This window comes from Pristis pectinata, chromosome 5 (genome assembly GCF_009764475.1).
Source record: "Pristis pectinata isolate sPriPec2 chromosome 5, sPriPec2.1.pri, whole genome shotgun sequence".
Lineage (NCBI taxonomy): Eukaryota > Metazoa > Chordata > Chondrichthyes > Rhinopristiformes > Pristidae > Pristis > Pristis pectinata.
In genome coordinates, this window is record NC_067409.1 from 10,942,672 (window position 1) to 10,955,952 (window position 13,281).

Genomic DNA, 13,281 nt, shown 5'->3' on the forward strand with positions numbered 1-13,281 from the left:
AGACAGAATGCATTCACCCTATCTATGCCCCTCATGATTTTATACACCCCTCATTCTCCTACTTATTCTCCCCACATTCTCATCAACTTCACCGACATCCTAACACTCACCCCCTCACCAAGAGCAATCCACAGTGGCCAATCAGCCCACCAACACGATTATGCTCAAGACTGGTGCCCCACAAGGCTGTGCCCTCAGCCCTCTACTCTACTCTCTTGGTGAAGCAGCCAGCATAATCAAAGAACCCACCCAACTGGGACATTCTCCCTTCTCTCCTCTCCCATCAGGCAGAAGATACAGGAGCCTGAGGGCACATACCACCAAGCTCAAGGACAGCTTCTATCCCACAGTGATAAAACTATCGAATGGTTCCCTTATACGATGAAATGGACTCTTGACCCCACAATCTACCTCGTTGTGATTTTGCACCTTTTTGTCTACCTGCACTGCACTTCCCTGTAGCTGGGACACTTTACTTTGTATTCTGTTATCATTTTACCCTGTACTACCTCAATGCACTGTGTAATGAATTGACCTGTACAAGTTTTTCACTGTACCTCAGTACAAGTGACAATAATAAACCAATACCATCCTTGGCAAGTGGGAGTACCAGCCTAGATTAGGAAGTTCATAGACCCCAAACCTTCTGAAGTGACCTAATACCCATCCTCATTATCAGACCCTTTAGGAGAGCAGCAGCAGATAACAGAAAGAACACCAGTGTGACAGTATAATGGCACTCCAGAGCCACAGGTTGCACTATGTTATTTATTTTTTGGTAACTTGTAGTGAATTTTATGTCTTGTACTGTACTGCTGCCACGAAACAACAAATTTCATGACACATATCAGTGATAACAAACCTGATTCTGAGCACAGGGGCAGTTTTAAGTGACTTAAATCATCAGGATTTACACTAAACATCAAAGGCAACTCTGAAGACTCATTGGGTTCAGCTGTCCCGGTGAAGGACGCAGATGAAGGGGTCTCACCAGCAGCTTCTCAAGTAACCAGGGATGGGAAGTAAATGCTGGGTTCACCAACCGCCTCTACATCCCAGGAGATCCCAGCAATGGGCAAGGTGATGGGCAATCTGGTAACGACCAGGTCACACGTAAAAGCAAAACACTACAGACGGTGGAAATCCGAAACATAGGCCATAGATGTCATACAGCACAGAAACAGGCCCTTCGGCCCAACTGGTCTATGCCGACCAAGATGCCCATCCAAGATGGCCCCATTTGCCCATGTCTGGCCCATATCCTTCTAAAACTCTCGTATCCATGTACCAGTCTTCCTCAATCCTAGTTTCCTCTCCACCATTGTTGGGAAATCTGTCAACTGTTTCCGTAACATTCCTTGCATTCCGCTCTTAACATCTCTTCTCCTACCCAGAGCCAGGATGGGTCTTCCCTTGTCCTCTCCTTCCAGCCCACCTGCCTCTAAACGCACCAATTTCTGGTACCGCCAGGCACACCCCTTCCCTTCCCCCTTTTTAGCATTCCAAAGGGACCATCCCCTCCGCAATTCCCACATTCGCTCTTCCATCTCCACCAACGCCCTTCTTTCCTCACAGCTTTTAGCCCTCTTCTTCCCACCATCCAGGTGAAGCAGTGGCTCACTTGCCCTCCTTGCAACTCAGTGCTCACCTACGTCACCGCTACCTCTCTGCCTTCTCCTTCACCATCCATGTCCTCCAGTCTCTCTTGCTCTTCACCCTAGCACAGACCATCCCTTCTGTTCTTCTTCACCCCTCCCCTTTCTCTGCATCTTAAAATAATTTAAACCTCTAAACTTTTCCCAGGTCCAACTTTTACCGATGCACCATAGAAAGCATTCTATCTGGATGTATCACGGCTTGGTACGGCAAATGCTCTGCCCAAGACCACAGGAAGTTGCAGAGAGTCGTGGACACAGCCCAGCGCATCACGGACACCAGCCTCCCCTCCTTGGACTCTGTCTTTAGCTCTCGTTGTCTTGGTGAAGCAGCCAGCATAAGCAAAGACCCCACCTGGGACATTCTCTCTTCTCTCCTCTTCCATCAGGTAGAAGGTACAGGAGCCTGAGGGCACGTACCACCAGACATAAGGACAGCTTCTACCCCAATTGTGTTAAGACAATTGAATGGTTCCCTTATACAATGAGATGGACTACGACCTCACGATCTACCTTTTTGTGACCTTGCACCTTGTTGTGACCTTGCACCTTGTTGCACTGCACTCTCTGTAGCTGTGACACTTTACACTATACTGTTATTGTTTTTACCTGTACTACATCAATGCACTCTGTACTAACTCAATGTAACTGCACTGTGTAATGAATTGACCTGTACGATCGGTTTGTAAGACAAGCTTTTCACTGTACCTCAGTACAAGTGACAATAATAAACCAATACAAGGCAACCAACCTGAACTGTTAACAGCCTCCCTCTCCACAGACACTGCCTGATCTCAAGTCCAACATTTGCTGCTTCTTGTGATGTTGACTGAAGACTTGGGATCAAGAACACCTATTCTTCAAAACGGTGGAGCAGGATCAGCCCCCTGGTTTAATGCTCTCTCTGAAAAATGGGACCTCTGATGGTGCTTTCCCCAGGACACCACTTTGAATGTTCTGCCCTAGAGTAGGGCTTGAACCCTCAACCTCCCGCCTCAAAGGCAAGAGTGCTATCCACTGAGCCAAACGTCAAAAGCTGCTTCAGCAAACCTCACTGTGCTGCCAACACAGGAGACTGCAGATGCTGGAATCTAGAGCAACAGATGAAGTGCTGGAGGAACTCAGCAGGTCAGACTCGACAATTCACCCTCCCAGTCAACTCTTCATCTGGACTGATGTTAGAGTCTTGACAAAAAAAAAACCAACTGTCCATTTCCCTCCCGAGATGCTGCCTGACCCACTGAGTTCCTCCATCGCTTTGTGTGTTGCTCACGCTTAATGCAAACCACCTGGCTTCGAGTCAGAAGGTTGAGAGTTCAAGCCCCACTCCTGAGCATAAATGCTCTGGGAAGTGTGCTGAGGACTCACCATCAAAGATACCATCTCTCAGGAGGTTGCGCAGATCCTATGGCACGGTTTTGAACAAGTGCCCCAACTAATATTTCCATCACTACTTTCAATTTACATTTTCACCAGCGAGGAGGAACCTAGCTACTTTTGGTGTCCAAGTTTACGTAAGACATTTTGGCTTCCTTGCACTCCCTAGTCTGAAGGCCTGCTTTCATTTGCATCGGTTCTTCTTCGTCCTCTCGCCGCCTCCCTGTCCAGTGACCTGGAGCTGAGCGACAGGGGTCCCCTCCTCGCAAACTGGGAACCCTCGGCTGAGGGTTAACCTTGCTGCTTTTCTCTGAACCTTACGTCAATAGGTCTTTTCAGTCAATTTCAGCCTCTGGGAATTGGGGGCAGTCAAACTGTGTGAAAAGAATTCTTTCTTCGTTTGGGAGAGAGCAAGTCTGGGCATGGAGAGCAAAACAATGAGACCAATAGGCAGAAGTCATCAGATGTTATTGGAGTCTGGAGACAGCCCGGCAGAATAATTTGCCGAGCGCTCCCAGTATTTTTCTCATGGGAGTTCTCGGAATCAGATGAGGAATGAACAAGGCACAGAGGAATAAACAAGGGCACTCGACGACTGCCCAACAATTCACATTCTCTTCCTGGTCTATAAAAAGATCATGGATTATCCTCGAAACTCATGCTGCTTCAATGTGTGAAGAGGGTCATGAGTATTATTTGCCTCGATCGGGGAATTCTGCAGGGAGGATCTCCAATCACAGGCTGGGGGTGGGGGAGAGAAATGACTGGCAGGGAAGGGACATAGAGGGAGAGGGAGCGGGAGAGGGAGAGATCCAGCCCCAGGGACCCTCGGACTCGCGCCATCCTCAAACCCACTGCCCCTCAGGTCTGAAACTAAGGCGAGTTACCCAGGCCATAACACTTCATACTAAAACCACCCCAGGCTGAAGCAACCGCACTCCCCCCACCGTCTAAAGCGCAGGGCAGCGTGTAGCATTAATGATACCTTTGTGAGCTCAGAGCTGCATCGTGACTGAGGAAAAGTTCTGATTTCCACAAGAAAAGGACTCCTTTTATAACCAATGTGACACCAAGCGTGTGATTAATTCAACTGCTCCATCTCACCCTTTGAAAGGGGATTGACTGACTGTAACCACGGCTGCAATATGCCCAACCCTCCGCTACCATCTCTTCCTGCAACCAAGCAGCACACAGAGAGAACAAAACCACAAGAGTTCACCATTAATAAGCTTAATACAAGTGGCAGCTCAGAAGCACATACTTGGGGGGGGGGGGGGGGGGGGGGTGAAGATGTGGACACAAACTGTTGAATATATCGCTGGGGCTAAACACCTCTCAACAGCAGCAGTGATTGGAAAGCCCGAGTTAGGCCTTTGAAAAGGCAGACAGGCTGGCAGAGCAAGAATCCCTTCACACCCATCAAATACTAGAGAACACACATTTAAGATGAGCAGGGGAAGGTTTATGGGAGATGCGCGGGGCAAGTTTTTAAAAATAAAACACAGAGTGGCAGGTTCCTTGAATGGGCTGCCAGGGGTGGTGGTGGAGGCGGATACCACAGTGGAGTTTAAGAGGTTTTTTTTTTAAACACAGACACACAAATGTATAGGGAGATGGATCAGGTGCAGGCAGAAGAGATTTAGTTTAATTTGGCGTCAGGTTTGGCACAGACACTGCGGGCCGAAGGGCCTGCTCCTGTGCTGTTCCATGTTCGACTATCTACGTGCTCACTTTTCTCACAAGGCTGACCAGGCCCTTTATGTTCTCCCTTGCACGAGGTAATGACTGGGCAACACTCAGGCACGGGCTGACCAGAGGCAAGTGGAGCCACAGATTTGTACAGCACAGAAACAGGCCCTTCGGCCTACCACATCCATGCCGACCTCCATGCCCATCTATACTAAAGCCACTTGCCTGCATTAATTCCATTTCCCGCCAAGTCCTGCTTATTCTGTCCAGGTGCCTCTTGAATGTTGTTACTGTCACATAGAACACTACAGCACAGTACAGGCCCTTCGGCACATGATGTTGTGCCGACATTTTATCCTGCTCTAAGATCGATCTAGCCCTTCCCTCCCACATAGCCCCCTATTTCTCTATCATTCATGTGTCTATCCAAGAGCCTCTTAAATGTCCCTAATGTATCTGCCCCCACAACCTCTGCAGGCAGCGCGTACCACGCACCCACCACTCTCTGTAGAAAACTTACCCCTGACATCCCCCTTATACCTTCCTCCAATCACCTTAAAATTATGCCCCCTCGTGTTAGTCATTGTCACCCTGGGAAAAAGTCTCTGACTGTCCACTCGATCTATGCCTCTTATCTTGTACACCTCTATCAAGTCACCTCTCATCCTCCTCCTCTCCTTACACTCAGGTTGGCCCCAGATTTCCAGCCCCTAGACTCTACAGCCAGGACAACTGCTGCAGGGAGAGTTGAGAAGGTGTGAAATGGAATAGATGGGTTCCAACAGCACCACAGCGCTGATGAATCAAAAGCCAACCAGGCGATCTCTTCCTTGAGTCTCTGCGTTTTTGCAATGCTGCTTTGCAAAAACCCAGAGACTCAATGTTTTTTTTTGACAGCCGCTCTGTTCATCAGTTTCATTTTGGTTACGTTAACAAGACAAGTGGGGCGCTGATTTTGTGTCATTACTGTCAAGTAATATGGTCGCTTGATTGACAAGGGTATAATGGGCCCCTTTTTGTAGTAAACAGAATGGGGGGATTTTGGTGCTGGATAATATTACAATAATCTTTAATGGGTGCCATATGGATCCTCTTGACCACTTAATCACAAAATGTACCTACAAAGAACCATACAGAGCTTCTAAACACAGCGAAAGGTAAAAGCAGTATAATGGAATAAAGATTAAGCAGTAAATTACTCTATTCAGAATGATCTCCTCTAAACTTCAATGCCTTGTGCAGCCTATTTGTCACACAACAGACGAAAAGGAGCAGCCAGGTTTTAACACATCAATTTCGTTCAATAGACACTTTGGCAATATTTGAATTGCTTCTGCTGGTGACGGGTCTGCCGGACCCTCAGCACCATGCAATGCGGAGTACTCCATTCAGAAAGGCACAGCCGGAAGAGAATCTTTGACCCATCCCCATACATCACAGGCACATCCCTCCCCACCATCGGTAGCATCTACGTGAAGGCAACATCCATCATCAAAGATCCCCACCATCCGGGCCATGCAGCTACCGTTGGGCAGGAGGTACAGGACCTTGAAGTCCCACACCACCAGGTTCAGAAACAGTTACTTCCCTTCAACCAGTTCTTGAACCAACCTGCACAACCCTAATCACTAGATCGGTACAACAACACTATGGCCACTTTGCACTACAATAGATTTTTTTGTTCTAATTGTGTTTTCTTGCAAAAATTTTGTATAATTTATGTTAAATTTATGTTTTTCTTGTGAATGTTGGTGTATCTGATGCTGTGTGCCTGTGATGCTGATGCAAGTAAGTTTTTCATTGCACCTGTGCACACATGTACTTGTGCATGTGACAATAAACTTGACTTTGATCTCTGCCGAGGCTTACAACAGGAGAAAGCAAATCTCGTCCCCTCTACCTCACGTCCATGCACACACAAGCCCTCAAAACCATCCACCCTGCCCCTGCAGGTCACACATTGTCACCTCAGAACAGGGGGTGGCCACAAGATCGCCCCTGGTCCCAAGGGGCTTGGAAGGACCCATCCAATGACCGACCTGTGATCTAACTCCACAGACCCCTTGAGCCTAGAAAGTGCACCTGACCACAGTGCTTTTGTAAAATTATCCTCACGTCACAAGAATTACCTGCTCTTTTCGGCATTCAGTGGCACTGTGGCAGAGCGAGTAGGGCAGATGCCTCATAGTTCCAGTGACCTGGGTTCAATCCTGACCTCAGGTGAAGTCTCCATGATGGCATGGGCTTCTTCCAGGGGCTCCAGCTTCCTCCCACATCCCAAAGTCATGCATGTTGGGAAGTTAATTGCTCGGTGTAAATTGCCCCCAGTGTGCACGTGAGCAGTAACTCGGAACATCGGGTGAACAAAGTGGAACGAATGTAAGATTGGTGTAATGCACTCTGTACTAACTCAGTGTAACTGCACTGTGTAATGAATTGACCTGTACGATCAGTACGCAAGACAAGTTTTTCACTGGACCTCGGTACAAGTGACAATAATAAACCAATACCAAATGAGTGTCAGAGTCATACAGAACTGAAACAGGCCCTTTGGCCCAACTGGTCCATGCTGACCAAGATGCCCATCCAAGCTACTCCCACTTGCCAGAGTATGGCCCATAACCTTCTAGACCTTTCCTATCCATGTACCCATCCAACTGTAAAAGTTGTTGTTGTGCTTGCCTCAACCACTTCCTCTGGCAGCTCGTTCCACATACGTGCCACCCCCTGCATTAAAAAAGTTGCCCCTCATCCCTATTTAAATCTTTTCCCTCTCACCTTAAACCTACGCCCTCCAGTAAGCGACTCCCCAAACCTGGGGGAAAAGACTGCGCGCAGTCACCTTGTGGTTGTCAGTCAGTACAGGCCCGATGGGCCAAAAGGCCTTTCCGCACTGTATGACTATCTAAGGAAGATATACAATTCAAGAAATCAAGGATATTTACCAATCAGGTTTGGTGACAAGTTTTATCAACGCAAGTATGAATAACTTTGAATTATTCATAATGCATTCAAACTATGCCCAGAGCTTTAAGATATTCAACTTGCCCTTCAGGACTTGCAAAAATTCCCTTCACACAAAATTTAAAAATGCAATAACCTATTCAGGATTTCAAAAACAATACTTAAGCAACAGCGGGCGTTTAGCGTTTCTTGATTGCATCTTGTAAAACGTTAAGACAATGCAGGGGGTTGGAAAATGCAAAAGCACCGCCAAATTATAGACTGCGCAGTTTCAGGAATTACTTTCTTGCTGTAGACCAGGTCTGTCAGCGGGGTCGGAGCAGAACCCAGTCCGGGCGCACAGACCCAGCGGAGAAAATTACTTCGGGTGACACGCAAGGCGCTTTTATATGGGCAGCTCAGACAGAAAGAGTGGGGGGAATAAAGAGAGATCAGGACATCCAAGGAAAGGGAATTTGCAATTTAAATAATAACTTTTTTTTAATTTTGCAAAGTTAATTTTAGTAAAATGCCATCACAGCCCATTTATATCGGGTTGCCCAACACATATGGGGGGGGGGGGGGGTAGGAAAATGACCGCGAAGAGCAAGTCCTACAAATGTGTGGTTGATATAATCCCACGCAAACAGGCGGGGAAATGATCTCATTTCCACTGCCTGCTGCCCAGCATCACACATGCACTGTAAACACGTTCCATGAAACTTTAGAAATTCTCAACCATTCACCACTAAGTGTTTTATACAAAGCACCATCCAACATTTCGAGGTGCCTCACATTACTGAAGTACAGAGACCTTTTTAATTGAGGGAGGGGAGAGGGTAAAAGGGGGAGAAAAAGAAAACGAGAATTCTTTATATAACATGCGCTCATGTTTTATTCAGCTGCATTGTTCGCTGTTTTGGTTTACCTACCGGTCCCATCACATTCAGTTACACCACAAAGCAGTAGCCCTCTCTCACCAACAGGTCTACACAATTATGCTCCACTGGAGCCTTATCTTTATCCAACTTCCTCCCTTAAAACGCATCACATAAAAACGTTTACGAGAAAACGTGTCGCTTTCTGAAGGTTTACAAAGCAAGCCAGGATCCTTAAACACACACCAGCAACGTTACACCGACAGACAATGGGATTTCTTTCAAACACAGAAGCGATGCATTTTCACTACAACATTGATAAGGGAAATTAAGCCTGAATTATGTCTCAACATGGGGAAACCTAGCCCTAAGAACTGCTTGCTATTAAAATAAAACCCGACGAGTTCACCAGGAGCTCCCCCCCCCCCCTCCCCTTGGTTGGCCCTACATGATTAACTCTTTCCCTCTTAGGACAAGGGAGGGGCTTTGCTAGCCGAGTCCCATTTTTACCAAGAACAGGAGAATAAAATGCCATTTTTCGGGAGGAGAGAACCGTGGCCGGCGCACAGATGCAATCACATTTCACAAACTTAACAACCCGGTGAAACAATATCAACAACCCAAGGGCAGGGGGCAGGAAGAATATACATTTCACTCAGCGTACGCCGGTAATTTTTTTTTAGAAAGAGAAACCAGAAACACAACCGGCCCAGTAATAAAAAGCTCGGCCGCAACCACACAACAGCCTCTCCGTTCTCTCTCCCCCCGCACTAGTTTGAGAATTTTGCAGAACGAGAATAAAATGCAACTCCGCCTGGCTTTGAACGGGACGAGATAAATATTATGGGAATGTGAACGCGCGGAATTTACACCTGTGTATAAATATAAACAGTGTCTTACCCATGCCCGTCAGTGTTTTGCATCAAACAGTCAAACCTCAACCAGGAGCAGCGAAAAAATGACCACAAGCTTCCGGACTCGAAAGGATGAATCAGATTCTCTCACTCACAGCTCAGAACTGTTACAACTCTGCTCCACCACGTGTCTGCCTTCAAACACAATGTTGCCCTTCTGTCCTGCATCCCTTCCCCCCCTCCTCTCCCCTCCCCATGGCTCCTGCTAGGATCCATGGTTGACACACATCCATATGACCACTCTCCCCACCAAGAACACACAATGTGTCTTAACAAAAAAAATCTCTTCCACAATTGCAATTTGAATTTAGGAACAAGACCCAATACAAATTTATAACGCAAAACGTGGGAAGTGGATCTAGAAAGAGAGAGAGAGAGGGCAAACATTACCGTAAACTAAGGAACGGGAGGATTAGTGCATATTTAATATCAATCCTGTGTTCAATTTCCTAGAGAGCGGGAGAGAGAAGGTGGGTGTTTGCCAGGGAATCGTCCGTGCGACTATATTGCAAAACAACAACAAAAATGTTTCCAAGGTCTGCACGATTCTTTGTTTCCAAATTCACCATCGGATCACTTTAGACGTGTTGGCATTTCGGTGTCTCTCTCTCCCCAACCCAATGTTTCACTTTGTGCCATGGTATAGATAACCCGACATCCGAGAGATACAAATTATACGGTCGGATTCTTGTTTTTGTTGCGTGAGAGAAAAGTTGGGCGATGTGTTTGGGGAAAAAAAGATATTAGACGTGGAAGAGACGGTATTAACTGTCCCGTCCCTCCCCCACACACATCAAAAACAAGGAGGGAACCGGACAATAAAAGCAGCATTTTAAATCTTGGAGGCCGAGTCTGCTATTAGTTCACACACCGTCCCTCTCTTAGAAGGCAGAATGTGCTTTTATTTGTATATTGGCCCGACTTGTTTACATCAGACGCGACCGAGTTTTTTTTTAAAAACTCCAGATACCACGTTGGTTTATGTTTCACACTTTGCAACTACATCTATTCACTCACTGAGGTGGAAGGGAGGGGGAATATTCTCCCGATTTTTTTAAGAAAGAAAAACAACATTGCATTGCAAAAAATGTTGCAATGCTGGAAAGAGTTTCACATTTGGGGGAAAAAACCCTACTCATTCAAAACATGCCTCATTGAATGAAATAACTTTCAACCAGGGGATCCCCCGCTTACAGACCAGGCCACAATAATGCGGCCAAATAGCAAACAAACAGCAAAACCACAATGACTCCCCAAGATTACATACAATGTGCAAAACTACGACTGGTGCCATCCACCAAAAGCGGCCAGAACCCGCAACAAAACAAACCGCAGGCATCTGTAACCAGTTAGAAAATTAAAAAGCAACAACATCTCAAATCTCACTCTCGGCCGCTTTACACACAGGGACTCCAGAAATGAAAACCCCAAAAACTCAAACACAACATTGATCCATGACATAACCGGGAGAGGGAAAGGGGGTGGGGAGAATGGTCACACAACCACCAGTCCTTACCTGCACAGAAAGTTGTCCAAAGTGCAAAAGTCAGCCAGCAAGCAATCATATTTAAATGCACCAAAATGATTGTTAAAAATTGGTTGGGGAGGGAAAGAGGGGAGATGGGGAAGGGGGGGTGATATAATATCCAGATCAGTTCCACGACATTTAATGCACGTTGTTTTCTTCTCCTCGCCCTTTTTCCAAATGGATATTTTTAAAAATAAAAAAGTAAAAGGGGGGGCTGCAAAAAAGCAGGAATAAAATGCACCCCCCCCTTAAGTCTTCAACACCCAAAGTAAAGCCGCAATCTGGTGGTCGTATCCGCTGGTCAGAGGGAGAGAGCGTGGTTCGGGTCTTATTTTCTTGCCCCCCCCCCCCCCTACTATTCTGGAAGCGTGCAGTTTGTCCCTCTTCTTGCAAATAGAGCTCTCTCCCTCTTTCCCTCTCCCAGCGCCTCCTGTAGTGGGAGCGGGCGCCGGCTCCCCGGGCTCTCTGCACACACTCACTCACTCACTCGGCAGCGGCCGCGGGGAGCGCAGAGCCGCTGGGCGTCTGGCGGAGCGGCGGCGACCGGCGTGCAGGCATCGCTTGTGTCTGTTCGCTTCTGTTTTTTTTCTCAATGGCTGCGCGCTATGTGTGTGTGTGTGAGAGAGAGCAAAGCGAAAAAAAAGCACGGCGCTGGGGGGAAAAAACTGAACCCGGTCCAAAATGGCTTCTAAAAAAGCTTGTCCAGCGCAGGGTAGGGAAACCCGGATGTTTGCGAGAGAGAGAGAGAGAGAGAGAGAGAAAGAACCTAACAGCAGCTCTGTGTCCTCATTCGAGAGAGCCAGCCTTCTATAAATGTGCATACAACTGGTAAAAAATTAACGCCGGCAGCATGTCCCCGTTGCACACACGCACACACACCGTGATCCTGCAATAAATGTATGCAGATAAAACCAGCGTGGGAATAGCAGGAGAATTGTGCGTTTTGCATTGCAGAGTGATCCTTCTATGCATCCGTGTATATAAAAGAGGATTGGAGTAACAGTAGCACGGCGTGCCCCCATTTCACACTGAGAGATACTTCGGTTTATGCGTGTGTGTAAAACTGGGGGGGAGGGAGGTAGCAGTAGCGAGATGTGCCCCCATTTGCAGAGAGTGATCTTTCAATAAATACGTGTGCATAAAACTGGAGGGGGGGGGGGGAGGTAGCAGTAGCGAGATATGCCCCCATTTGCAGAGAGTGAGCTTTCAGTAAATACGTGTGCATAAAACTGGAGGGTGGGAGTAACTGGCGTAAGTGTGCTCCCATTTCACACTGATAGATGCTTCTGTTTATGCACCTATATAAAACTGGAATGGGAGTAACAGTCGCAAGAAGTGGCCCCACTTGCAGAGAGTGATCTTTCAATAAATGCATGTGTGTCGAACTGGAGGGTGGGAGTAACACTGGCACTGTGTGCCCCCATTTCACACCGATAGATCCTTCTGTTTATGCATCTATATAAAACTGCAATGGGAGTAACAGTCGCAATCTATGTCCCATTACGGAGAGAGATCCTTAAAGTAGATGTATGGAGTTAACACTGGAGAGTAGGAATAACCATAGCAAGATGTGTCCCCATTATCAGAATCAGATTTATTATAGCTGATTTACATGACGTGAAATGTGTTGTTTTGTGACAGCAGTACAGTGCAAAGACTTAAATTACTATAAATTACAAAATAAATAAATAGTGCAAAAAAAAAGGAATAACGAGGTAGTGTTGATGGGTTCATGGACCGTTCAGAAATTTGATGGCAGAGGGGAAGAAGCTGTTCCTGAATTGTTGAGTGTGGGTCTTCAGGCTCCTGTACCTCCTCCCCGATGGCAGTAACGAGAAGAAGGCAGAAAACTAGAGAGCACAAAAACTAGTCACACCCTGAGTCACTATTACAGAGAAATCTCCTGACTTATTAAGGCACAGAAAGAGGCCATTTAGCCCATCGGGTAAGCTGTGGTGAGAGGGGTTGCACTAGGAGAGACTTGTTGTACATCCTCCGTAGGCAATTTGCTTCATCCTCATAGATTCGTAGAGTTATACAGCATGGAAACAGGCCATTTGATCCAACTCACCCATGCAGACCAGGATGCTTATCTACGCTAAACCCATTTGCCTACCCTTGGCCCATACCCCCTCAACCTTTCCTGTCAACACACTTGTCCCCTTCACTTCTAATGTCTAAAACTAGAGAGCATGAACTTAAGGTGAGAGGGGGTAAGTTCAAAGGAGATGTGCAGACAAGTTTATTACACAGAGAGTGGTGGGTGCCTGGAATGTGCTGCCAGGGGTGGTGGTGGA

General features: G+C 46.9%; 1 protein-coding gene across 2 annotated transcripts in view; it reads right to left on the reverse strand.

Moving 5' to 3' along the window:
- The window catches only part of acvr2ba (activin A receptor type 2Ba), a 140,119-nt gene extending 128,753 nt beyond the window's left edge, over positions 1-11,366 (reverse strand). Inside the window, exon 1 of one of the 2 annotated variants that reach the window (XM_052015782.1) lies at positions 10,973-11,366. In XM_052015782.1, coding sequence (XP_051871742.1) covers positions 10,973-11,021 — 49 coding nt within the window. In that variant the 5' untranslated portion in view covers positions 11,022-11,366. Of the gene's footprint in view, positions 1-9,442; positions 9,535-10,972 lie in introns of those variants that run through there. The other variant, XM_052015783.1, reaches the window with a different exon arrangement.
- Positions 11,367-13,281: the final 1,915 nt, after the last annotated feature.